We start from the raw sequence: 26211 nt of genomic DNA on the forward strand, positions 1-26211 counted from the left end.
ACCAGGAAGAGATTCACTGTCAGTAATCAAAAGCAAAATATAAGCTTCTCAAAGACTTAGGACGGAATAGGGTGACGTGACCCCACATCTCTGGCCCCCAGAAGAGACGGGAATACTCCCCGTCTTGCTCTCTAGCAGGAAAGACAGGAACTGGAAGTGCTGGGGCTATATCTTCTTAGAGACAGTTCCGCCAACTCTCACCCAACAGCCCGGACCAGAGGCAGCTGCCCCAATGCCCCGAAAACACCAGCTCAGGTTTGGCCAAGGGTGGCGCGTCCCCTCCCTGCTCAGGAGGCCTGGCCCAAGGTTGGGCCCTCTTCTGAACAGAACCCTGCAGCTGGGGCAGAAAGCTATGGATGGGCGCACACCAGAGTGGAGCAGGAGCCGTGGCTGCCATCCCTGAGGTAGTCACCAGGGGCTCTGAAGCGGACAGAGCCCTCCACTCAAAGCACAGAGAATGGCCCTACTAACTCACATCACTGGGTCTCATGCTAGCTTGGAAGGCCCACGGAGCAGAAGGACCGACAGCTGGGGCTCCCCTGGCTTGCTCCATGGTCCTCTCTCCCCATTCCCCTGGGGCCCTCCTGCCAGCAGCTGCTGCCCTTCACAGGCCAGTGCATCACCAAACAGCCTACCCAGGTTCCCGCCGTTGCCCATCTCCGTGGACCGCAGCGCCTCAGAGAAATCACTCCAGGAACAGGAAGCGGACTCATCGCGGATCTTCTCTCTCATGAGGGAGCCGTTTTTAAAGCTGCAGAAGTGCACAGAACCCGGGGAGGGGGCACCCAGTGCTTGCTGGCTGGACCCATGTGTTTTGGGGGAGTCCCAGGTTGAAGGGCTGCAGGTCGGGCTGGACCACAACCCCAGGCAGTGGACAGCAGAGATCTGAGGCTCTCCCTCAGGTATTACGCCCAGCGAACGTCCCTGGGAGTAACTGGGGAAGGCCTGTCTTGGGGTCTGTTTACAGAGGCTGCCACGAAGACACCCCAGGGAAATATGGGGAGTTGTGGCTTCTACACGTTATACCACCTGGACAATGGAACAGAGCCAGCTATATTCACTAGACCTACATATTCTCCAATGGTTCCTAGAGTTTAGAGGCTCAGGAACCTCCCTAGGTGCCTCTGGTGGGTTTCCAAAGGCCTGTGATCAGGATGCAGAGTACACATCCTCCATGACAACCATCAGGGGCAGGGCGTGCTTCCTACTATTTACTGAACGTCTACCATGTGCTACGTGTGTCCTAACAACACATTTCATGAGTCGAGACTGTGGCTGAGACACGCTCTGGGGTCTGCCCCAGCCACACAGGATATGGGTGTTGAGGATGGGATTCGAATCTGGATTTGGGGAGCACTCCATGTCCTGGGTTCCTCCCCACCCAGCTCTGCTGTCAGAAAAACCCAGTGAGTCCCAGCGTCTCAGCTGCCACGAAAGCCTGCTAAGAAGAGCTCGAGGGCTCCAGATAGTGCCAGACGTGCCCACTGCCCACCAAGCTTACCACAGGAGCGCCATATAGTGCTGGGCATCAACCGGGTTGCAGAAGATGTGCCCTTCCAGGGCGGGCGTGGGCTCCTGGAGCCAGAGAAATAGGGTGTCGCTGGTGCCCAGGCTGACCTGGGAAGAAATGGCCAGAGATGAGGCACCTCTGCCCCCCTCCACCATCCCCGAACCTCCATCATTTCACTCCTCATGCCGCAGACCTCAGAGTACCCGCCACTTCCTCAGAGAAACCTCTGCTGACCCTCCCACACCAGACAAACCAATTAGCAACCAGATTTAGGCTCTCATGGAAACTGTGGGCCCATTTTCTAGAACTTAACCACAGTTGTATCTAACTAACTGTTTGGGTGACAACTGGTTCCCAGATGACTCCCATTAGACCCAGAAGGGCATAGGTTCTGTTTTCTTTATTCATCCGGAGAGCTCACAGTCTTCCTCTCCAATGCCTGACCTCTCTGCCACTGTATCCACCAAAACTGGCCAACAAGGGGACCTGCCTACCGGGCAAAAAACATGACCTTCTAAGAGAGGAGATATGAGCAGGTCCTGGGGCCTGGGTCTTCCTATCCCCTCCCTCAGCTGCCTTTTGGGACCGCCAGACCCTCTAATAGGCAACAAAGATGCTGCTGGGGCCCTTGTCCCCCTGGGCAGAGAGAGCGGGCTTTGCTTATGGGTGAGAGATGTGAGAAGTCGCCTTACCGCAATGTCACCTTCCTCCAGCTTCATGCCTGCCAGCGATGCTGAGAATGGGAGGGGAACCTATGGTTAGCGGGAGGTCACACAGAGCCACAAAGCAAACCAGTCACCCCCAGGTGGGAGCCAGCTCCGAACCTCCCGTCCCAAGCCACATGCCAGGGTAGAGGTAGGAAAGGATGAGCTGAGGGTTTGGGAGAGCCCAAGGGGAGGACCCCGGTGTGAAAGGATAGAGTCCCTGTAGTCTCAGATCAGTAGGGCCTCTGATCTGAGCTGGGAAGCTTCTTCTAAAAGGGTCCAACTCCCCACCATCAGGTGCTCCCAAGAGTGCAGAGAACCAAGGGAACCGAGTCAAGACATCAGATACATGGCAGGGAAAGAAAAGGTGAGGCTGGAGTGTGAAGGGGCAGAATGTAAAGAGCGGTCTGTCCCCGAGACGGGGGCCCAGAATAGCAGTCCGCATCTGCTGGGCTCACTGATGCACTCTGGAACTAAAAGAAGGTCTAGCATGGACTGGGCCGGGGGCGGGGATGGGGCTGTTCACTAAATGGGACTGACTGAGCGAGTGAAGGAGAAATGTGGGAGGGACAGGTGTCCTCCACCACTGCTGCCGTGTGTGTCAGAGCCTTGGATCCAAGAGCCCCATCTTGTAGAACTTAGCCTGTAGGGATGAGGGACAGGACAGGGTGTGCACATCATCACTGTTTGCACTGCCAGCGCACAGAAGCCCCACCGACCTCCACCACAGGGGACTAGGGAGAGAAATGTGGGACCACTGGGCCCTAGGCAACCGTTGAAATGATGCTGCCCACTAAAACAAAATATGTTTATTTATGAGCACAGAAAGAAATGTGGAAGGATAGCCATCAAAATTTTAACTGTGATTATCTCTGGGTTAAGAGATTATGGATGATTTTTATATCCTTCTTTTGGTTTGTCAGTGTTTAATTTTTTTTTTTTCTTTCCCTGCAGTGAAGAGGTATCCCTTGTGAGTAAGACAAAGAGCATGAGCTTGGTTAGTCTGCTTGCTCATCACTGTTGTTTTAATGAAGAAGCAACTAATGCATCATTTAAAACAGCCGCACACTCAAGGTCACACTTCGGGAGGGACTGACTGAGGGCTACCTGCCTGGCGTCGCCAACCTTCAGCCTGAAACCAAGGTCCAGGAGGTAGGATAGGAAAGCTGCTTCTCTGTCATTCCTGCTCAGACAAACCCAGGCACTCACTTCAGTGGTTATAAAGGCCCATTCTTCCCCCTGACATTCTTCTAGTTGACAGAGGGGGTACGAGACTATACATGGCCTAATGAGACTCAACAAAGTTATTTTCATTCTGAAAGGAAAACAGATGTGGCCCACAGAAGTGGAGAACTTTCCTAAGTTGGTGTTCCTACACCAACTGTTCTTCTTTGAGGGAGGCTGGACCTCCCAGCTCTTAGGGATATGGAAATGGGGGCCAGGAGCACCAGAACCCACACACTGCAGCCTGGAGCCTCCTCTCAACCCCAGGGACAGCCTGGGCCTTCATGCCTTGCCACTGTGGAAATCTGGCTTCCAAACACCAGCCTCCGCCTCCCCTCCACCTTCCTACCAGGAACACTGGGATCACTTCTCCCAAACCCGCTCTGTTAGTTTCTGTGCTTGGCCAACAGGTCCCGCATGACCGTCTCCAGAAATGGCTCAGGGATGGGAAAGGCCCTTGTCTGGCTCCTGGGGTTCCCTCCAGATGCCAGAGCCAAGGCTGTCCCAGGAGGGAGGGGTCACACCCAGGACACTGAGGTGGCCTCAAGTGTGGCAGGGACGAGCTCGCCGTGCCCTCAGCTCCAGGCTGGAAGGAGACCGAGGAACGCCATGAGCATTATTCTTAGTGACGCATATAACAACAGTAGCGACTTCGGTGCTTTTTCCTGATCACAAAAATATACAGAAACACTGAAGAAAATAGGGACTCTAATAATAATACTGATAAAGTAACTCTCGCTGTTAAGAATGAATTTTAACAAGGACCATCCACTCTATTTTGAGGCATACAACTCGCAGACATATGCATCTCTCTCAATTTGTTTTGGATGCCCCTGTCCTGCTTGTCTACACAGCCAACAGGAGGAGAGTACAGGGAGGCTGGTGGGTGCTGAAACCGGAAGGAGGGCTGAAGGCAGAAAAAAAAAAACTTAAAAGAAATGTGTTTAAAAGGAGAGCAAAGCATAAGAAATAGGGAGCCACACTCCCTGACCACAGAGAGAAGCAGGAGAGGCTCTAAGAAGGAAGTGAGCCTCCCTAGGACAGCAAACCCTGGCCCCACCTGTGCAGCAGCCCAGGCCCTCTACTACGTACTTTACATTGACCTTCTAAGAGCAAATTTGAATTTCAGAGAGACATACTTTGGGCCATACTTAAACTAAGAGATCATTTCTTATGTGAAATTCAAATATTGCATGGAATGCGCTTATTACACTAATTATTCATAATTCCTCTGAAATTCAAGGCACACTGGGTGTCCTTGTATCTGTATTTGCATTTGCCTGGCAACCTGAATTTGGTGGCTCTCTAGGAAAAGGGCTGCAGGGGTGGGGCTGAGGCGCCACCACATACGGCACAGTGCGGTCACCTGCCCTTTCTTCAGAGACCTGATGACTCTTCTTGGAGCGGCTAGGGGAAGGACAAGGTGTTTGGATGGAGAGTAATTCACACCTATAGATCAAATGATGAGAAGGAGATACAAAACCAAGTCCTAGAGGAAGGGCTGGAGAACTGAGAAGATTAGCTTGGAACAGAAAAGGCAGTTAGGGAGGGGTGGGCATGACCGCCTGCCTTAACTGCTGATCATTCACACCGGAAGGGAAAGGCAGAGGACAGAGTCGGAGCCAAGATAGGGCAGTACAGGGAGTCAGATTTCAGGCCAGCAGTGTGGCAGGTGGCCAGGGAGGAAGGGGCCTGCCACAGAAGGGTTTCCAGAGGTTGGCATTCTCAAATGTCCAGCATGGACCAAGTCAGGCTACTTGGAGAGTGAAATCCTTCAAGATACTCACCAGGGTTGTCCCCAGTGAAGGCCACCACTTTGCATCCTGGAGGAAATCCATAGCGCTGGACAAAGTAGGAGGAAATGGCTCCCTGAGGAAGAAAAGCAAGCATGCCCTCCTGAGGTAAATCTGACCTACTCTGCATAGCCCTCCAAGCCTCAGGTCACCACGCGTGCAGGTACATCAGTCCCTGTCCTAAACCAGAGATGTCCCTCCCGTTCACGAGAAGCCAGAGGAGCCCAGCCCAGGACTGGAACCACAAATATTAGGTCACCTCGCCTTGAACACCATTGGATTTTGAGAGGCAGCTTGAACAAACCAATCCCCAATGTGTACTTATTTTGTAAGTTCCAAATTCTGAGACAGCATTAGTGGTAAATAAGTAAGGGGAGGGTGCTTGGGTGGCTCAGTAGGTTAAGCGTCTGCCTCCGGCTCAGGTGGTCCTGGAATGGAATCCCGCATTGGGCTACCCACTCCCCCCACACCCCCTCCCAGTAGGAAGTCTGCTTCTCCCTCCACCCCTCCCCCCTGCTCATGATCTCTCAAATAAATAAATAAAATTAATTTAAAAAATTTTAAAACAAATAACAAGAGGACACACAGGAAGAAATTCATGGAAGAAGAGAAGGCCCCATACCCTTGCTCTATCAGCCCAGCAATCTGATTTACCAAACACACAAGTGCACAGGTCAAGTTTCTAAGGAAAATAAACCAAAAACAGCAGTGTGGGGAGGGAACACCCCTGGGGAAACATGGCCTCCAGGTCTCCTCCCAGGGGAGCTGTGGGACCAGACAGCAGTGACCCCTCTGGACAGACTATAGTCTTTAGAGAGCATAGCTATAAAAGAAAAACATTTTTCCCCTTTCCCTGACTTTACCGAAACTCCAAAAGTTTAAAATGAATGATGGGCCATCCTGGTGTCTGGAAAGAATATTTTGCTCGATTGTAGGGGAGGTGTGTGATATGGTGAGTGCTGTGAAACGTGTAAGCCTGACGATTCACAGACAAAATAATACATTATATGTTAATAAAAGTAATTAATTTTTTAAAAAAAGGAAGAGAAAATCTTGCTCCTTCCAGGAAAAATATCAGATTTACATCAGAATAAGCCATCTCCCAGGAGAGAAATGTGTTGGCCCGGGTTGCCTGAGGAAACAGAGCCCGACACAAGGTTCGTGTGCAGGTGGCTTATTTGGGAGAAGCAATCCCAAGAAACGAGAGGGGAAGTAGGGAGGCAGGAGAGCCCACCTAAAGGTACACTGTCAAGCTGGTCCTCACTGTGGGCAATGTCCAAGGAGCTGTGCGTGAAGGATGCGGGGGCTGTCCCCCTGGGGTGTTAACTCCCTGGATCTCCAGGGTTGCAGGGCGCAAACATGGAGTCACAGAAGCCCCAGGCAAGGTAAGACAAATGAACACAGCTGGGGCAGGGTGCTGCTGGGTAACACCTGCACAAAGCCATGGCTGCTGGCAAAATAACTGGGTGAGGAGGCCGCAAACTGGGGCTGGAGAAGTCTGATACCATATATCCCAAACCCGTTCCTGCCGGAAATGACAAAGCTGTATGGGCACTGCCTGCAGAAGAAGGGATGCTGGGAAACATGAATTCGGCTTGTTTCCCCCCATCACGTGGGTACGTATGTACAAATGAAAAGACCCTTTCAGAGTCAGTTCTTTTCCATTCCTCAAGCTGCCGGTCTGTGCACAGGCCCCCTCCTGGAGGCATGTGTTCCTGGCATAAGGCAAACAAAGCCCGCTGCCATGGACCAAACACTGCTCTCCGTCTCACACAAAACCAAAAGCCATGCATGGAATACCAATCTCAGAGGCTTGGCCAGTTCCTGCTGGCCCTTTCTTATTCTCTCCACTGGGCTTCAGCAGGCCTGGGTCCTGAACTGTCCCCTTCCAAGGCAGGGACCTCTCCTCCCTCAGCTCCGTACATCGGAGTCAATCTCAAAGAGTGGCTGGGACTTGGAACAGGCAGCACCAGCGGGCTTCAGGGACCTTCTGCTTCCTTCCCACCGACACTCAGAAACACTGAGAATTCTCGCTCTTCTGAATGTGTGGTGTGTGCTCCCACCAAAGGTCCTCTGAAGGCAGGGCCCAGTCTCCCTCTACTCCATTCTCCCCACAGAACAGCCACGAATGTAGTTAACTAGATGTCTATGCTGAATGGGGATTCTGTGCTAATGGTTAAATGTTCTAAACCACACTATCTTGCCTTTTTGCTGTGGAGCAGAGTTCTTTATATACTTTGGATACTAACTCCTTGTCACATATATGATTTTTAAATATTTTCTCCCATTCCATAGGTTGCTTTTTTGTTTTATTGATAGTTTCCCTTGCTGTGCAGAAGCTTTTAAGTTTGATGAGGTCCCACTTAATTTTTGCTTTTCTCGCCTTTGCTTTTGGTGTCAAATCCAAAAAACTGTCAATAACACCTGTTTTCTTCTAGGAGTTTTTATGGTTTCAGGTCTTACATTCAAGTCTTTAATCCATTTTCAGTTAATTTTTGTGTACGGTGTAAGGCAGGGGTCCAATTTCATTCTTTTGCATGTGGCTGCCGTAAATGTTTTTAATATTACTCTTGGGACCAGACACTATCTTAAACACTTTATTTGTTTTTATTCTTTTTTAAATTTTTAAAAAGATTTTATTTACTTATTTGACAGAGAGAGAGAGAGATCACAAGTAGGCAGAGAGGCAGGAAAAAGGAGGGGAAGCAGACTCTCTGCTGAGCAGAGAGCCCGATGTGGAGCTCGATCCCAGGACCATAGCGGAGGCTTAATTCACTGAGCCACCCAGGCACACATATAAATAAAGCTTTTATTTGTAAGTGATCTCTACACCCAGAGTGGGGCTCAAACTCACAACCCCGAGATCAAGAGATGCATGCTCTAACTGAGCTAGGTAGACACCCCATCTTAAGCGCTTTAAGTGCACTAACTCATTTATTCTGCACAAGTCTGCATGACACAGAGAATATCATTATTCCCACTATTTCAGGAATTATGGAAATGATGGGGAAACTGAGGTACAGAAGAAAGTCACAGAACTGGTGAGCAGCTGAGGCAGGAATCCAGCCTGTGCAGTCTGCCACACAGCCTGCGTTCTCCCTCAGCTTGTTCATATTTCTATTTTCTCCAGACTGCCCATTTTAAGCTTCAGAGGTGGTATCTAGCCCTAGAATGTCAGCATTCTGTGTACTTTTTCCTAAAGTGCGTAATCACCCACCACTTACACCTTCTACTTTTCTTCCTGTTCTAATAAATTTCTAGTGGAATTTTCCCAGGTCCCCTTCCCCACACCTTGCTGCCACGAGGCAGTCATCTGTATGTGCACTTGAGTCCCTGCTAAATGCAAGGCACTGATCCAGACATTTGGCTTTGCTGTACATCAAATACTTCCCTTACACTAGCCTGAAAATCCGCGTTTGTATGCCTGTGTGTAAAGAAATGAATGAGGGTGACTCTGTGTGCGTGCGTGTGTGTGTGTGTGTATTCTGCATTGCTTGCCCCAGTAGCTGCCCGCTTGGAAATGAGCCATGTCACCTGCACGGGGACCTACCAACACAGAGCATGACGGTACAGGTGAGCCAAGCTTCTCCTCTAAATGAGGTGCACAGGCGCGAAGGCAGACCTGCGACCAGACTTTGTCCTGGATCTGCAACAAATTCATTCCAGAACCTAAGGAATGAAGGAAACGAGAAACAGAAACATCTTTGCAAAGGACCTGTGGTGAACATGCGCCCATCTGGTGGAAAGCTGATCCAGTTCTTGCCACAAAATCATACCTGGAGCTCTTCCCAATGGAATGCATGCAGTGTGCCTGGGTCATTAGGCAACTAGAGAGCTGGAGAACCAGAGGTCAGCAGGGGCCTTGGAAACACACAGCCCCACCACCTCCTCCAAATATTCCTCATGTCAGCCTAGGAATCTGTGGTCCTAAGACCTGGCACTACGCTGATGAGGAACTATTCTCCGTGTCCCCTGGGGCTCGAGGGGTCTGTGCAGAGGTGGCTCCATGCCGATGTGGGTCAGCCCTCAGGCTTCCCTAGTCACCTCTAACTTTTCAAGAACATCACGGGGATCAGCTCCCAAAGTCTGTCTGAAAACAATCTACGTCTCCCAACGCTTTCCTGAGGACAGCAAAGGGGAGAGAAGCCAGAGCAGAGAAGGGCTCTTCTCTTCCTCCTCCACTGGGCCCAGGTGGAGGCAGACAGCCATCAGCAGGGACCCAAGGAAGGAAGTGAGATGCCTGGTAAATCAGGGAGTGACTTCTCGGGGGAGTGAGGAGAGTGGAGCCGAGGGCCCAGCAAGGCTATAGAACCCGAACTTTGGAACACCAATGGGAGCAGGGCTGTGACTTTTCCCAGCAGCACATAACAGCCCCAGGGTGGGTATGGTGAAGACGGGTGGACAGGGGCTATTCCAGGTTCAGGGTCCTGCTGGCCTGACTTGTGTGCAGCTACCTGTGGGAACCCTGTCTTCCCCAGATTGTGAGTGAAGCTCGGGGACCACCTCTTTGACACCTTACTTTCTCTCCCTGAACGCTAGAATAGTATGTGGCCAACGACAGCACTCGGACAACTCCAGCTGGATTCCAGGGGGCTCTGAGCCTTCCGAGACTCCTCTGAGGTCACAAGCATCAGTCTGGGCTCTCGCTCTGCACTCTGCTTCCTTCTGCTGTTTGGCCTTTAGCATGGCCTCATGCAAAACTACCTTCGGCAGCCTCATCCCGGCTCTCCTTCCTCACTGGCATCGCTTACATTAATTTTTGGCAAGGCACTGACTCAGAAACTCACCACTCCCTTGAGTTCCCCAGATGTGAACACAACTTCAAGAAACAACACCTTGTGAGAACCAGGCTCCAAGCGGCCTACGCCCACCCCGAGCCCTGCTGTTCCCACCTAGTGAGGTCCCTGCCTTCCCGCACCTGGGAAGGTCTGTGCGACCAGCAGGGTGAGCCAGAAGGGATGGCACATCACTTCCAAGGTTAAGGTGTAGAGATTCTGCGGCTTCTGCTTGGCCACACTTTTGTCTCATCCCTCGCTCAGGCGGGGTGGGGCGGGGGGGGCGGGGATCCACCCACTGTCACTGTGTCCTATGGGAGGCCCATGTGGTGAGGAAGTGAGGCCTCTGGCTAAGAAGTTTGGCGCTCTGGAAATGGATCCTCCAGCCCTAGTCAAGCCTTTCGATGGCTGGTCCTGGCTGCCAGCTTGACCACCACCTCATGAGAGCTCCTGACCAGGCCCACCCAGCTTACCGGCTCCCAGACTACGGACCTGCAGAAATCCTGTGAGATAATAAACACTTGCAGTCAGGGGGCCTGGGTGGCTTGGTCGGTGAAGCGTCTGCCTTCAGCTCAGGTCATGATCTCAGGCTCCCAGGATCAAATCTGGCAACAGGTTCCCTGCTCAGTGGAGCCTGCTGCTCCCTCTGCTTGTGCTCTCCCTCCCTCCCTCTCCCTCTCTCTCTCTCAAATAAATAAAATATTAAAAAATAAAGTTCCTACTTGGGGCGCCTGGGTGGCTCAGTGGGTTAAAGCCTCTGCCTTCGGCTCAGGTCATGATCCCAGGGCCCTGGGATGGAGCCCCGCATCAGGCTCTCTGCTCAGCAGGGAGCCTGCTTCCCCCACTCTCTCTGCCTGCCTCTCTGCCTACTTGTGATCTCTCTGTCAAATAAATAAATAAAATCTTTTAAAAAAAAGTTCCTACTCTGCTAAGCATTGGAGCATTCATTACACAGCAAAAGATAACTAACACACTCCCTTCATAGCAAAAGATGACAGGGCTAAAAGTCTGCCCTGCCCACGCTGCCCACAGGCGCACCCATCCACCCACATACTGAACAGGCACCGCCTGCCAGGACTCCGAAGGCTTACCGTCACTGTAGTCGATAGGGGCGTAAGACCCAAGGAACAGGGAAGCAGCGAAACTACTAACCAAAGAAATTCTCTGTGAAAGAGAGAGAGGCAGTGAGATAGGCCATACCATAAGCAACTTAATACTCTGATACCCACCACCTGAGAAGAGTTTTAAATCAGGGAGGGAAGCGGAAACGTGGAGTGAGATGGCCCAGTAATGGCGGTGAGAGAGTATCCTAGAGACAGGACTGTTGGCATATGTATCTGGAATACCAAGAACCGAGTCCTTGGGGGAGTGCCTCACTCTGCAGTTTCTGACCAGCCAGAGAACCATCAAGTCCAGCAAAGAGGAAGAGCAACAAGGCCTGTAGAAAAGCCGTGCTCAGGGAAGTGGCCCTTCTGCCGGGCATCCAAGGAGCCCGATTTCCTTTCTCTGTTTCTGTGGTCTTTATATCTAGTCACAAGGGAAGTGGGATGCGTGGCCACAGGATTTAGAATCAACAAAGACACTCTTGGGGATTCAGAATAAGTGTGAGTGGAAGTCGGTCCCTCAGAAGCCACAAACCCCAGGCATGAGCTGGAGGAATGGATAACAGACTTCCAATGTCCCCGAGGGTCTGTGCTTCCAGGCAGGAATCACAGCAGAGAATGCCAAAACCTCCTGTCCCCCTCAGGCCACCTTTGTTCTACACACAGAATGTGGAGAGGGTTTTTCGTCTCTGCCCTCTCCTCCCCGGGAATCTACACAGCTAATGCTGCAGAGAAATCTGGAAACTTGAGTCGTCACGTAATAAATGGGATGTTGTTAACTTCCAATATTAAAAAGGCACTTTGGTTTAATATACACTGATCATTTTCTAATGATGCGGAGATGAAAATCACTAGCCAAGGTATGGAACTACTTCCCAGGCAGCATTAAGTGCTGCCTTTCACCGCCTGTGGATCAAAGAATGAATCTGAGCTCCTGGGACACAGGCTCTGGCAGAAGGGCCACAGCTGCAGCCACATGGGTCCAGCTTTCCCCATTTCCAAAGAAAACAGTGAGCCGGCGCCAATCGAGTGCCTGGTAGCCATCCTGCACTAAGCAGGCAGGAAACTGAGGAGCACCTGGATCTCCTACTCAGGAGGCCCCAGGAAGACACCAGTCCTCAGGGCTCCCACCCTCTCCTTGACCTCTGCCCCTGACCTCCACCCCACTGGTGGGGAAAGGCCCTGATTTTTCTTTCCCATGATTTCCTTTTCCCCTCCTCTTTGGAGATGGCTTACCAGTGAGAAATAAGTAAGCCAAACATACACCATTTCTAATGTCTGCTAATCAATATTTTTGGCCAATGAACATGAGATCTATTTATGCTAAAGGTAGTATTATAAAAGAAATTCAACTAGGACTTAAATCAAATTAAGATCATTTAACTAACCTCTGTGTGTGCATAGGCCTCAGGATTCTGCTGGTAAATCTTTGCAATCTGGTTTCCTGTAAAACGCTGGAAAAAGAGCGCAAATTCTTAAAAACCCAAATCCTATGTGCAGTGAGGTCGCCGTAGCATGCTCTGGATGTGAGTTAGTATCGTGAACGCTTTACAAAGGCCTCAAACCTAGAAATGTTTGCGGCACACCCTTACTGGAAAAGCCTTGCTCCACCCCACGCCACCCCCCACCGCAGGGACTGTGCTGACCAAGGGCACCTGTGCAGGAGAAGAGGCTATGTTCCCTACCCCCAATCATGAGCCAAAGTGGGCTAGTCAGAGCCAGCTCCAAGAACAGGGGCTGAAGCCAGCAGGAAAGAGGCATTCCTTTTATTTATTCATTCCTCTTTTACTTTTCCAGGAGCTGTACTAAATGCCTTGCATACATTGACTCCCTTCGGCTTCAAAACTGTCCCAAGCATGAGTGCTATTTTTATCCCCAGGTCAGAGGAAGTGCCATCATCACCCTGCAGAGAGCATGGCTATGAGCCCACCTCGGTCCCCTGCTGGGCAACAAGAGACCCATCCTTGCTTGTGGGCAGCAGAGGGAGGCAGGACAGCCTTGGGCAGAACCAGGGGCCAAAGTGCCCAATCCTGGCTTTGCAGGGGCAATACACACAGGGCCTCATGGGATCCCCACTGGGGCAGGTCACCAGCTGTGTCCCAGACACCCAGGGACAGGGGGCCAAAACCAGCAACAGGACCCTCCTCCCAGGACCAACCCTGGCCCCCAGCCCCAGGCAGGCACTGCTTACCTCATAGGCTCGGGAGCCGGTGAGGCAGCTGAGAGCCTGCGCCCCGCCCACGGCGGCCTCTAGTCGGCGGCACTGGACTGTGGTGCTGGAGTCCATCCATACTGGGCTGTCCCTGATGGAGAAACACTCCTGGAAAGGAGGAACAAAGGCACAGGCTTGAACTCTGCCTGCTGACTCTGGAAGCCGCCCCAGCACTGGTGGTTCCACCACCTATGACAGCAGGTATGGTCACCTCCCCACTGGACGTGACCTTGGGAGACCCGTGGTTAAGCCCTTCCCACCCAAACCTCGGCTTGGTCCACTGGTGTCTCTCCCCAGAAAGCTCAAGGTAGAAGGTTCTGAGGAGGAAACCTGAGCACCACTGGCGATACTGGAGATAAGCAGGGGAGGGCTAGAGCTGCCGCAAAGTGCCATTTCCCAGGGGCATTTGCGGCGGGGAACCATGGAGAAGACGGAGCCTGCCTTCCCAGCACCACCCAGAGGCATCACACGCCAAGGCAAGCTCTCTGAGGGGGAAGCTAGCCAGAGCCATGCCTACAAGGAAGGGACCCAAGACGAGGGCTATCAGCACCTGACCCTCCATCCAGACACCAGCTGTACCCAGCAGGAGGCAGGGCAGACCCTGTTTACTGCACTACTGCCTGAGCCAAAGTTCCCAAACCCTTGACAATACACAAAAGCCCCAGACTTCAGGGCCCAGAGGGGCTTGGGCCCTTCTTCCCACGGTTACCTGCAGCTGCTTATGTAACAGGAGGTCTGGTGACAGGCTTGTCAACACGCGGCTGGCCCCAGCCTTCCAGTATACACTTCCATGTTGCTGTCAAGGGAAAACCAAGCACATGCTCACATGGCCACACACTGGGATCACCTCCCAGAGTCCAGAACACACCCCAAAGAACTGGCTCCAAGCCTGGCCCTGCCACTTCTTACAGAACTCACCCTTTCTGAGACTTGGTTATCAGCTCTAGAAAATGAGAACTCTGCCCTGTCCCCCTCAAAACTTAAAGGAAGGGTCCAAGAAAGAATTAGTGGTTTGGATCTTGGTATCCTCGTAAAATTGTACTGTAAAAACATATCGCTCACAATAGTACCTGAAATTCATTCCTTTATTCAGTTACCCATTCGTTCACTCAACGAACATTTACAGAGCACCTAGGTCATGCCGGGCAACGGGGTGGATGAAGAGAATAGTACTGTCCTTATTCTCTACGATGTGGTCGGTGAGTCAGGGAGGAAGACACAAACACACAATTACAAAACCCTGTGGATGTGCAGTGGCAGGGCAGTGGGGACACCGAGGAGGGCCATTGAACGCGCTGGCAGAAGGGGCCCTGTTTAGTAGGAAAGGGGCTGGAGCTAAGCGCATGGGTGCTCCATGCAGAGAGCAGGCATGGCTGAGAGAGGCTGGCAAGTGCAGGGAGCGGTGGCACCTGACACAGTGGGCTGAGTCTTGGGCAAGAGGGAGGTGGTGGGGGCTTAAGGGGGGAGGTGGCAGCCTGAGCGCCAGGGCCTGGAGGTGGGGACTTATCTCAGAGGTGTGGGAACTCTGGGTTAGCAAGGGAGTGCCATGGCCAGGGCTGAGTGTATGAAAGGGTTTAGGAGTCACGGAGAAGGTACCTGAGAGTCAGGGAGGCCCAAGCAGAGTCCCAAAGAAAAATCGTAGATATTCAGCTTGGGGCAAGAGAGGCAGGATTGGAGAGGAGGTGGGAGATTCAAGAGTCACGTAACAAATCAACAGGGCACGGAGACCCCTTAGACAATCAAAGATGACAGGTGGGTTGTGGCCCTGGGGTAAGCTGGAGGTGTTCTTGGGGACACCTGGCATGGGATCAGGGGATGCCCAGGAGGGACAGGGTATCCCAGCCTGTGGTTCAGATGAGAGAGGTGGGCAAGATCTCCCGGGGAATCTGTCGAACAGGACAGGAGCGTTAAATTCCTGTTAGGCTGGAGGACAGAGGAGAAGAGGTGGCTCAGAAAAATCTGTAAGCACTCTCTCACAAGGATGTGAAAGCAGGCTAATCCACCACGGAGCAAAGTGATTCAGAGGGTAAGACTCAGCTTGGGTCCTGATTCCTCCACCAGGCAGCTGTGTGACCTTGGGTAAGTGGCATCACCCCTCTGCGCCTCAGTGTCCTCAGGTAAATGGCAATGATACTAAAGGTAGTAGCTAAAACTTACATGAAGTTTTTATGCACTAAGTATTTCACATTCACATTGAACCTCAGGCAGAGGAGGACAGGAGGCCCCAGAAAGTTCGATGACATGCCCCAGTCACTACTTTTAAATGGCGAGCCTGGGGACAGAGCCCGGCAGCAGACCCAGTGTTCCTGTGCTAACCACACCCTGACACCGCCTCCTAAAACACTGTAACGATTAGGTTAAATCGTCTAAGTAAGAGGCGCCTGGGTGGCTCCTCGGTTAAGCAGTGGACTCTTGGTTTAGGCTCAAGTCATGACCTCAGGGTTGTGAGCCCCACACTGGGCTCCACACTGAGCACTGAGTCTGCTTGAAATTCTCTCTCCCTCTCTCTCTACTGCTCCCCCTATTCATGCTCTCTCTCTCTTTCTTAAAAAGACAAAAAGACAGTCTATGTAAAACGCTCAGCGGGCACCTGGCCTGCACTAAGTGCTCAGTCGGTGTGTTTTGTTATTATTTTTACAAATATTGCTACTACTAAAACTGCTCTCATTAGAAGTCGAATGTTTGACTTTGCCTCTACTTCCAGGAAACAGAAAAGCAATGCCAGTGCTCCCAGGCAGGCATCATCAATGCACGCCAAATGCTTCCTCTACCTCAATCGACGACCTCTATCCAGTTCTTCCTCACCCGGGGTCCTGTTCTGGATAATGCTGCACATTTCCAGCCACCTCCGATCCTTTGCAAGAAGGCACACACTCTACAATCTCCGAGGTAGCAGAGCAGCAGGGCTCTACCAACAATAGAAAGTGTGCAGTGACTCTCGAGGGCAGCATTCCCTCTAGGGGAGCCCCCACCCCTTCCCAATGGCCGCCCACACGCCACAGGGGGGCTGCTACAGACAAACCTGGCCCGCCCCAGACAGGGCGAGGACTTGAGAGAAATTGAAGCCTGAAGCCTTCATCCTCTCCAAGATGATATCCAGAGCCTGAAAGACAAACAGAGCCCACCATAACTGTCCAGAACCACCGAGTCACGCAAACCCATGGGCTGAGCCCTGAAACCCTAGTGCTTGCCGTTATCCCGGAGATGCAAGAGAGCTGATTGCTTAGGATGGATAAGGCCTGGAATAATTCATTAAAGTCAGCACCAATCAAATAAAAAGATGAACCACAGTAAAAATAGCTTAAATAGAAGGAGTCAGAAACCATGGGTCCCTCAAATTCTGCTTCTCCAATCTGGGATGCCTAAGCACTCAGGAAGAGCAAAAACAAAGTGCATCAAATTGTGGTTTCTTGGGATGGCTGAGCGGCTCAGTTGGTTAAGTGGCTGCCTTCGGTTTAGGTCATGATCCCAACGTCCTAGGATTGAGTTGGGCTCCTTGCTCAGCAGGGAGCCTGCTTCTCCCTCTGCGTCTGCCTGCCACTCTGTCTGCCTGTGCTCACTCTCTCTGACAAATAAATAAATAAAATCTTTAAAAAAAAAATTGTGGTTTCTTTTATTTGCATTTTCAACCTCTGAACTACTGGTGTGATTTCACTGCAACAGAGAGGGGAAGAGCAAAGTAGACAGCCCCCATCGGAGGGAGAGGGGACCAGGCCTAGACTCTGTGTCCAGGAGCACCAGGCTGGAAAGGGTAGGCAGAGATGGCCATCTGTCCCAATCCCCATTCCACCCCCCACCATCTGGGTGCAATCTTCTTTCTTGCAAGACCCCAACTGTGGGATCGATGATGCTGCCCAGCACAGCCTAATGCTCCCTAAGACTTCAGGGCAGGAATCAGAGAGTCACTCCAGGCTGTGTTTCCCTCGAGGGTAGAACAGCCACTGGAGCTTTGACCTGACTCCATCATCCCTACCCTCTGCTGGGAGGGCTCCTCTCGCAGCCCAGGTTGTGCCAACTGGGCCCTCCTGGCCAAACCCTGAGCAGGGGATGGGGCATAGCTGGACAGGGGACTGGCAAAGCTAGAACAGATCCAATCCTGGGGCGCTGCTCACAGTGAGAAATCATGGGGCCCCACCCCCAAGTCTGGCTCTCTACCTATTGCTCATCACCTCAAGTTAAGGCCCCAATCTATCAAAGTCCCTGACATTATCACTGGGACCTCTAGACACAGACTCTTGCCTGTCACCCCAGCACCCCTTGGTCTGGCTTAGCCTTGGGAAGTCCATTCTAGCTGGCCTGGCTGGTAGAAAGCTGTCTTTTACCCTAATCCTCCAGTATGAGTCAGGGTTAAGTTGATTTAAAAAAATTTTTAAATTACACTAGTTATCTTAACAGAAAGAATTCAGGAGAGGGAACTGCTTAACCAGGTACCAGAGGACTGGACCAGCTTTGGCAGACAAACTGAGCATTGCCTTTGGCTGGCTTCCAGTTTCAGGGTCTCGGGACCCCCGAGGCAGACCTAGCCCTATCATGCTGTTCTGTACTGGCCATACCCCTGGTCCCACGGCACCATGGGTCACCCATGTTTGGCAACAGGCAACTTCCTTTCCTGTCAGTCCTGAGCAAGCAGGCCTGGCCTGGGGTCCATCTGAGCCCGAACCCTAAAACGTCAGTGCTGTGTCTGCATCTCAGGGTTTGAAGGTTGGCCAGAGGGCCTCCCGCAGTGTCTGGCAAAGGTTTGGGAAAGGCGGTATTCTCAGGATGGCTACTTCCCGGCAGGGCCTGCCAGTGCTCTAGCACCAGATCTGCTAGACCTTTCTGTGCCCTCTTGGCTCGGAAGTACTGACACGTGCTGAGGGGAGTCTAGCCCGAGGAGCCAGGCTGACTCCCTCACCCAATGAGGACCTGGTCTCAACAAAGAGTCTGGGCTCCCTGTGCTTACCTGGACCCACATCAGGACTGGAGAGGTCACTGTCAGTCCGTCCTCGTGAACGTGAACTCCACCCTGAGTCCTACAAGAACAAGACAGAGTGCTGGGCAGGGCCTTGGGCAGGGACCCGGTGGGGACAGAAACGCCCCTTCCCCAACGTCAGTGGGAACACTCTAAACTGAATGAGGCTGAATAACGCTGGCAGGAGGGAAAGAGGAGACCTAGGGAATCGCTCAGGGGTGGTGATTCTCAGAAGACACCAGCAAAACTAAGCCTTCTAAATATGAGGGGCTCGCCCTGGAAGGTAGGCATGGCGCCACTTGGCACTGTGGTCATGAGGGAACTAGGGGGTGCAGAGTTGGATTAAAACCCTCCCAAGCCCACTGGGTTTGGAGAGGTAGAAAGGATGTGCCACACAGAGGTGCTGTGTCTGCAGGAAACGTTCTTGGCCATCAGAACAGGGAGTCCTTGAATTGCAAGCCTGGAAAGTTGCCTGGACCCCTCTCCCTACCCTCGTCCCCCCATAAGGCCCTCGTGCAAATAACTGATTTGACAAAATCCAACTCTTTCAATGATGCATTTATCTTTATTTTTTAAATGTTGTTTATTTACTTGAGAGAGAGAAAGCACAGAGGTATAGGGAGAAGCAGAAGCCCACTGAGCAAGGAGCCTGATGCAGGGCTCGATCCCAGGACCCTGAGATCATGATCTGAGCCAAAGGCATATGCTTAACCGACTGTTGCCACCCAGGCACCCCTCAAGGATGAGTTTAAAACAATAACAACAACAACAACAACAACAGGGAGCCTGACTGACTCAGTCGGTTAAGCATCTGCCTTTCAGCTCAGGTCATGATCCCGGGGTTATCTGGGATCGAGTCCCACGAGTCCCTGCTTTACTGGGAGTTGGCTTTCCCTCTTGCCTCTCCTGCCACTCATTCTCTCAATCTCTCTCAATCAAATAAATAAATAAAATCTTTAACAAACAAACAGCTCAGAATCCATAGCTAGATGCTATGAGATAACCATGGGACCCAGAGATTCTATTCCTAATTTTCCAGCCAAGAGAAATGAAAGTAAAAGTTCCAAGGCAGGTTTATACACAAGTTTCCACAGCAACCTTATCTGTGGCAACAGAAAACTGGAGTCAGGGGCGCCTGGGGGGCTCAGTCGTTACGTCTCTGCCTTTGGCTCAGGTCGTGATCCCACGGTCCTGGGACTGAGCTCCGCATCAGGCTCCCTGCTCAGCGGGAAGTCTGCTTTTCCCTTTCCCACTCCCCCTGCTTGTGTTCCCTCTCTCACTGAGTCTCTCTCTGTCAAATAAATAAAATATTAAAAAAAAAAATCTGGAGTCAACTCAGGTGTCCCCAAGCAGGTGAATGGATAAATTATGGTATGTATGTGTGTGTGTGGTGGAGTACTACATGATGATGATAATAGTAATAATAATAAAGTGAACTACTGGGGCACCTGCGTGGCTCAGTGGGTTAAGCATCTGCCTTCCACTCAGGTCACGATCCCGGGGTCCTGAGATCGAGTCCCACATTGGGCTCCTTGCTCGGTGGGGAGCCTGCTTCTCCCTCTGCCTGCTCTGCCAGCTCTGCCAGTTCTGCCTGTAGCTCTCCATGCTTCTGCTCTCTCTGAGAAATAAATAAATAAAAATCTTAAAAAAAAAAAAAAAGTGAACTACTGATACACACACTGACAGAGATGAACCTCCAATAATCATGCTGAGTGAAGGAGGCCAGGCCCACAAGAGTCCGTATTATATGACGCCATGTGTATCAAATGCCAGAAAGCACAAATCCACCTGTTGTGGAAAAGGAGGTCAGTGGTTTTCCAAGTCCAGCGGGGAAGAAAGGATGGAATGCAAAGGGGCACAAATAATCTTTTCGGAGCGACGTAGATAGTCTGTATATCATAATTTTGGTGGCACTTTCCCAGCTATAGGTCTGCCTCTATGAAAATGCACTCGAGTGTACATTTTAATGGATGTCCTTTTTTTATACACAAATTATACTAAATAATACTGACATTTTTGAAAAGATACTATTAGGGAAAAGGTGAGAAAGAGCAGCAAACTTTCCAATAAAAAGAGACAATAAAAACCATCAGAAAAAAATATTGCCTTTACAAAACACATGATAATTGCAACTAAACAGTCCGCATGTATTTAACAACTTAAAATTGGCAATTTCTGCTAGGAGGGAAGACTGGAGCTCCCCACACCTGCCAAAGCACCAGGCCCAAATGTTTCACAGAAAAGTGCTCTGAAATCTTTAAAAAACAAGTATTTCTAATAGTATTTATATTGTTCCAGGGCACCTTGGAAATTTCCAATTTTTTGTGTGTGAAATACAAAATCAACACCAAAACCTAACAAATACTGTACCAAAGTACAAGCAACAAAGAAAAAAAAAGATTAAATAGACAATTAAAATTTAAAACTTTTGTTTCAAAGGATCATCGAGAAAGTGAAAAGACAACACACAGAAATGTGAAAAAAGTTTTGAAATCATGTTGTCTGTTAAGAGACTTGTCTTCAGACTAGCCAAAGAACTTTCAGAACTCAATAATAAAAAGACAACTAAGGAAGCTGAAAAATGGGCAAAGGATCCAAGTGGACATTTCTCCAAAAAGGATACACAAATGGCCAAACATATTCAACATCATTGGTCCTTAGAAAGATGCAAATCACCATCACCATGAACCACCATTTCATGCCCACTAATACAGCTATAATCTGTAATTGGAAGAATAGTAAAAAACCAATGTGGGCAAAAACTTGGGAGAAATTGCAATCCTCCTATACCACTCATGGGAATATAAAATGGTACTGTTGCTTCGGAAAAGTCTGTTCATTCCACTCCTAGGTATATACCCAGTGGAAATGAGAACACATGTCCACACAAAAACTCATACACTCGATTAGTCAGCTCCGGCTGCCGTAACAATTACCACAGATGGAGTGGTCTAAACAGGCATTTATCTTGTCACAGTTCTGGAGGCAAGAAGCCCAGGATCAAGGTGCTGGCAACTTTGGTTTCTGGTGAAAGTGTTCTTCCTATGTGCAGAGGGCCATGTTCTTACCGTGTCCTCACATGACCTTTCCTCTGTGCAGACTCGGGGAGGAGAAAGAGACCTTCCTCTTACCAGAACACCAGTCCTGTTGGATTAGAGCCCCATCCTTACCACCTCATTTCCCTGACTTACCTCCCTACAGGCCCTATCACCAAATACCAAATACAGCCACACTGGAGGTTAGGGCTTCAACAGGATTTCTCAGAGGACAGGAAGGGGGCACAACATAGTTTATAACATCCATGAATGTTCACAGCAGGATTGTTGATAAGAGCTCAAAGATTATCTGGATTATCTTTGCTGGATATCTGGCAACTGATGTATGGATAAACGAAATGTAATAACTATACTAAATGGAGCGTTACTGAGTATATTATAGAAAGGAATGAAGTACTCATAGCATACAACAGAAACTCTGAAAGCATTATGGTAAGTGAAAGAAACTTGCCAAAAATTACCAGCCATTGCACAAATTCATTGATAGGAAATGTTCAGAATAGTCAAATCCGCCAAGACTGCTTGCCAGGGCTGGAGGAGGGGGCGTAAGCAGTGACTGCTAGTGAATACAGGGTTTCTTTTTTTGAGGAGATGAAAATGTTCTAAAACTAAATAGTGGAGACTATGACCCAGTTCTATGAGTATATTAAAAACCATGCAACTGTACATTTTAAAAGAGTGAATTTTTTGGTACATGAATTCTATCTCAATAGAGCATTTAAAAAAAAACAAGTGATGGGAAGGGATGACCCTGTATTAGTTAATTTCCCTGGTTTGACACAGTTGAAGTTAGTTCCCACTCATGCAAAGCATCATCAGTGGAGTGCTGGGGACCAGGAATGTGGAGTGCGGGGGTGGGGGCGGGGGCAGTTCTCTGTTCCCTGCGGTTAATCAGAGACCCAGGAGGACAGGGGCTCTTCTCATCTTCTAAGCGGTTTCCAAGGTGCCCTGGACACTCGCATCCAGCCACAGGACCCAGAGAGACACAGGGCAGAGGATCACAGCCAGGGTTGTATGTTCTGATAGAGAGCCCTGTTCACTTTCTCCCACGTTCTGTTGGTTAGGACTTAAGTCACACAACCGACCAAAACTGCAAGGTGGGGGTAAGCCCAGGAGAAGGAAAGAAGCCTGGTAGATCGTTGCTCAATCGCTACAGAAAAGTCCCCATCTACATTAGTAAAAAGATACAACAGTCAGAAAGTTTAAAATGAATTAGAGGTACCACGTGGTTTTGCCTTGTTACAAACCACCTCATGGCTAAGTAACTTGAACCTACTAAGCTTGTTTAGCTCACAATTCTGTGGGTCACTGGGCTGAGCTTGGCTGGGCTCCTTCTGTGTGTCGGCTAGCAGTAGTGAGAGGGCCAGAGGGCTCTGCCTCTGGGGGCCAGCTGCTGCTTCTCTTGGCTGGGGATACCGGGGTAACTTAGCCATGTGCCTCACATTCTCCAGCAGGCTGGCCCGAGCTTGGTCACGTGGTGGCTGGGCAGGGTTCCAAGGATGAGAGCAGAAGTCAGCAAGGCCTTCTTGAGGCTTAGGTCTAGAACTGCACAATGTTCCTTTCCTCTCGTTCTACTGGTTAAAAATCTGCAGGTCAGGAAATGACTCCCATCTCTCGATGGAAGGAGCTACAAAGTCACTTTGCAAAGGGGCTGGGTATAGGGAGGGGTGGGTAGAATGGTCCTTTCTGCAACATATCCATAGGTCAAACCCAGGCACCTGGGTGGCTCAGTTGGTTAAGCAACTGCCTTCGGCTCCGGTCAGGATCCTGGAGTCCCAGGATCTAGTCCCACATCGGGCTCCCTGCCTGTTGGGGAGTCTACGTCTTTCTCTGCCCCTCACCACTCTGATGCTCTTTCTCTCTCATTCTCTCTCTCTCAAATAAACACAATATTTAAAGAAATAAATAAAATTTCCAGTAATTAAAAAAAAAAAACATATCCAGACCATGTGAAGTATTCAAAAGAAGCTTGAACAAACGGAACAAACACATGCTTTGACAGGAAAACTCAATCTCATAAAGTTGCTAACTCTCCGCAACTGTTAATTTATAAAGGTAATATGATTTCAATAAAAATATTAGTAATTTTGCTTTCTGGAACTTTAAAAGCTGATTCAAAAGTATATATCAAAAAAGAACAAGAGGGCGCCTGGGTGGCTCAGTCGTTAAGCATCTGCCTTAGACTCAGGTCATGATCCCAGAGTCCTGGGGGGAAAAAAAACACCCCCCCCTCCTCAGCGGGGGGCCTGATTCTCCCTGTGCCTGCCACTTTCCTTGCCTGTGCTCTCTTTCTCTGACAAATAAATAAATAAAATCTTTAAATAATAAAAAAAAAGAACAAGAATGTCCATGGACACTGTACAACAGTCAGAGGGGACCAACAATTCTATATATTAAATCATATTATAAAGCTGGAATATTAAAACACGTTACTGGCTCATGAACAGACCCAACTAATGGAACAAAAGAAAAGACCCAGAAATCGACCTAACCATACACAGAAATTAGCAAATAAAGCTGGCATCTCAAATCAGTGAGGTAAAGATGAGCTTTTAAAATATGGTAGCAAGACAATTGAAGAGTCATCAGTAAAAAATTGGAGCTGGATACAAATGTCATGCCATACACCTAGATAAACTTCAAATATTTTTATGTAAGAAAACGGAAACCTTGCAAGAACTAGAAAAAAATGCAGGCAAATTGCTTCACAATCTCAGAATGGGGAAGGCCTTTCAAACTGTGACTCAAAATCTGAAAGCAATAGGAAAAGGCTGAGAAGTGCAGTAGCACAGGAAACACCTTCACCTCTAACCCCATGTTAGAAGAAAAGAAATACTAAAAATGAGAACACAGGGATGCCTGGGTGGCTCAGTGGGTTAAGCTGCTGCCTTCAGTTCGGGTCATGATCCCAGGGTCCTGGGATCGAGTCCCACATCTGGCTCCTTGCTCAGTGGGGAGCCTGCCTCTCTCTGCCTCTGCCTGCTTGTGTTCTCCTGTGCGCGCGCTTTCTCTCTCTCTCACAAATAAATAAATAAATAAAATCTTTAAAAAAAAAGTCTTTAAAAATGAGAACACAGATCAATGAGATCAATGAGAGATGAAAAGAGGAAAGCAGTAGAGAAAAATCAACAAAACTGAAAGCTGACATTTCAAAAAGATCATTAAACTGATAAACCTCTAGCCAGGTTAACCAAGGCAATAAGCAAGAAGACACAAATGATCAATATCAGAAATGACAGAAGGGCCATCACTACTGATCCCACAGACACCAAAGGAAAATAAGGGAATATTATGAACAATTCTGTAGCCACAAATTTAAAAGCTTAAATAAAATGGACCAACCCTGGGCATCTACGTGGCTCAGTCATTAAGTGTCTGCCTTTGGCTCAGGTCATGATCTTGGGGTCCTGGGATGGAGCCCTGCATTGGGCTACCTGCTCCACAGGAAGCCTGTTTCCCTCTTCCACTCCTCTTGCTTGTGCTCCCTTTCTTGCTGTGTCTGTCTCTGTCAAATAAATAACATCTTAAAAAAAAAAAAAAAGGACCAATCCCTGAAAGACAAAACTACCAAAACTGAAACACATAGTCTACAGTAATACAAACTACAAATGCAAGATGGCTTCCAACATCGGCTCAAAGCAAGTCTACAACATGAGCAGCAGTGATTCATGCCAAAGAGCCAACAGGGAAGTGATATCTTTTTTTTTTTTTTAAGATTTTATTTTTAAGTAATATCCACACCCAACAAGGGGCTCAAACTCACAACACTGAGATCAAGAGGGGCACGCTCTACCGACTGAGCCTGCCAGGTGCCCCACTTCTGGGGCATCTAAAACAGTTGTGGAGGGACACTTCCACCACAACCCCCTCTCAGAGACACCTCAGAATCAACAAGTCCACAGCTATTATGGACTGAATTATATCCCCCAAAATTCATAGGTTGAAGTCCTAATCCCTAGTACCTGTGAATGTGACTGTATTTGGAGAAAGAGCCTTGAGAAAGGCAATTAACTTACAATGATGTTATCAGGGTACACCCTAATCCTGTATGACTGGTGCACTTATAAAAGTAGACGGGGACACAACACAGTGGAGGCAACAGGGATGCAGGGGCAGAGGATGACAGTGTGACAGGCAGCAAGAAGGTAGCCATCTGCAAATGAAGGAGAGAGGCCTCTCAGAGGAAACTGACCCTACGAGCACCTTGATCTAGGACTTCCAGGCTCCAGAACTATAGGAAAATAAGTTTCTGTTGTTTGAGATATCCAGTCTGTGGTATTTTTTTTCTGGCAAACTAATACAACAGCTAAACTCATGATCTTTCTCCCTAAGACAAAATCTTTTCAGTCTACCATCATCCAGAAGGCCACCCAGAAACCTCTCCTTCATATCTCAAATTCAGTTCTTCCCCAGGACTTGTCAATTTCGCCACCCAGCTCTCTCTTCCAAGATGCTATCATTTCCCATCCAGATGATCTTGACACACCTCCATGGTCTCCCAACATGCATAATGACCAACCCCCAACTGATTTCCCACTGCACCCAGAGAGATCTGTTCAAAATACAAATACAACTGTGTCACAACTTACTCCCATCTGTATGGTCCTTCGGGGGCTGTTCATAGGTATTAGTATCCTAATAGAGAAACTTGTACCCAGGCCTATGTGACCCAGCCCAGCCTCCACCTCCCTCTCTGCTCTCCAGCCACACTGGCCTTCTTCAATTCACTGAATAAGCAGTGCTCTTTCTTGCCACAGGGCCTTTGCACACACTGCTGCTTCTGCCTAGAACGCTCTCTCCTTTCCATCACCAGGCAAACTCCACTTACTCAGACCTTGGCTAAAACACTACTTCGGGATGCTTCCTGACCACTCCCCAAGTTT

General features: G+C 49.6%; 1 protein-coding gene across 4 annotated transcripts in view; it reads right to left on the reverse strand.

Annotated features, from left to right (window-relative positions):
• The window catches only part of XYLB (xylulokinase), a 49436-nt gene that overhangs the window by 20433 nt on the left and 2792 nt on the right, over nt 1-26211 (reverse strand). For 3 of the 4 annotated variants that reach the window (XR_004287741.1, XM_032352272.1, XM_032352200.1), the window contains 11 exons: nt 18264-18333; nt 16344-16424; nt 14031-14117; nt 13301-13429; nt 12498-12563; nt 11098-11170; nt 8782-8900; nt 5226-5307; nt 2203-2243; nt 1502-1617; nt 636-751 (listed from right to left, as the gene is read on the reverse strand). Coding sequence is in view for 3 of the 4 variants with exons in the window: in XM_032352272.1 (XP_032208163.1) it covers nt 636-751; nt 1502-1617; nt 2203-2243; nt 5226-5307; nt 8782-8900; nt 11098-11170; nt 12498-12563; nt 13301-13429; nt 14031-14117; nt 16344-16424; nt 18264-18333 (980 nt within the window). In the remaining variant the exon portion in view is untranslated. Of the gene's footprint in view, nt 1-635; nt 752-1501; nt 1618-2202; nt 2244-5225; nt 5308-8781; nt 8901-11097; nt 11171-12497; nt 12564-13300; nt 13430-14030; nt 14118-16343; nt 16425-18263; nt 18334-24670; nt 24690-26211 lie in introns of those variants that run through there. The other variant, XM_032352132.1, reaches the window with a different exon arrangement.

Source organism: Mustela erminea, chromosome 1 (genome assembly GCF_009829155.1).
Source record: "Mustela erminea isolate mMusErm1 chromosome 1, mMusErm1.Pri, whole genome shotgun sequence".
Lineage (NCBI taxonomy): Eukaryota > Metazoa > Chordata > Mammalia > Carnivora > Mustelidae > Mustela > Mustela erminea.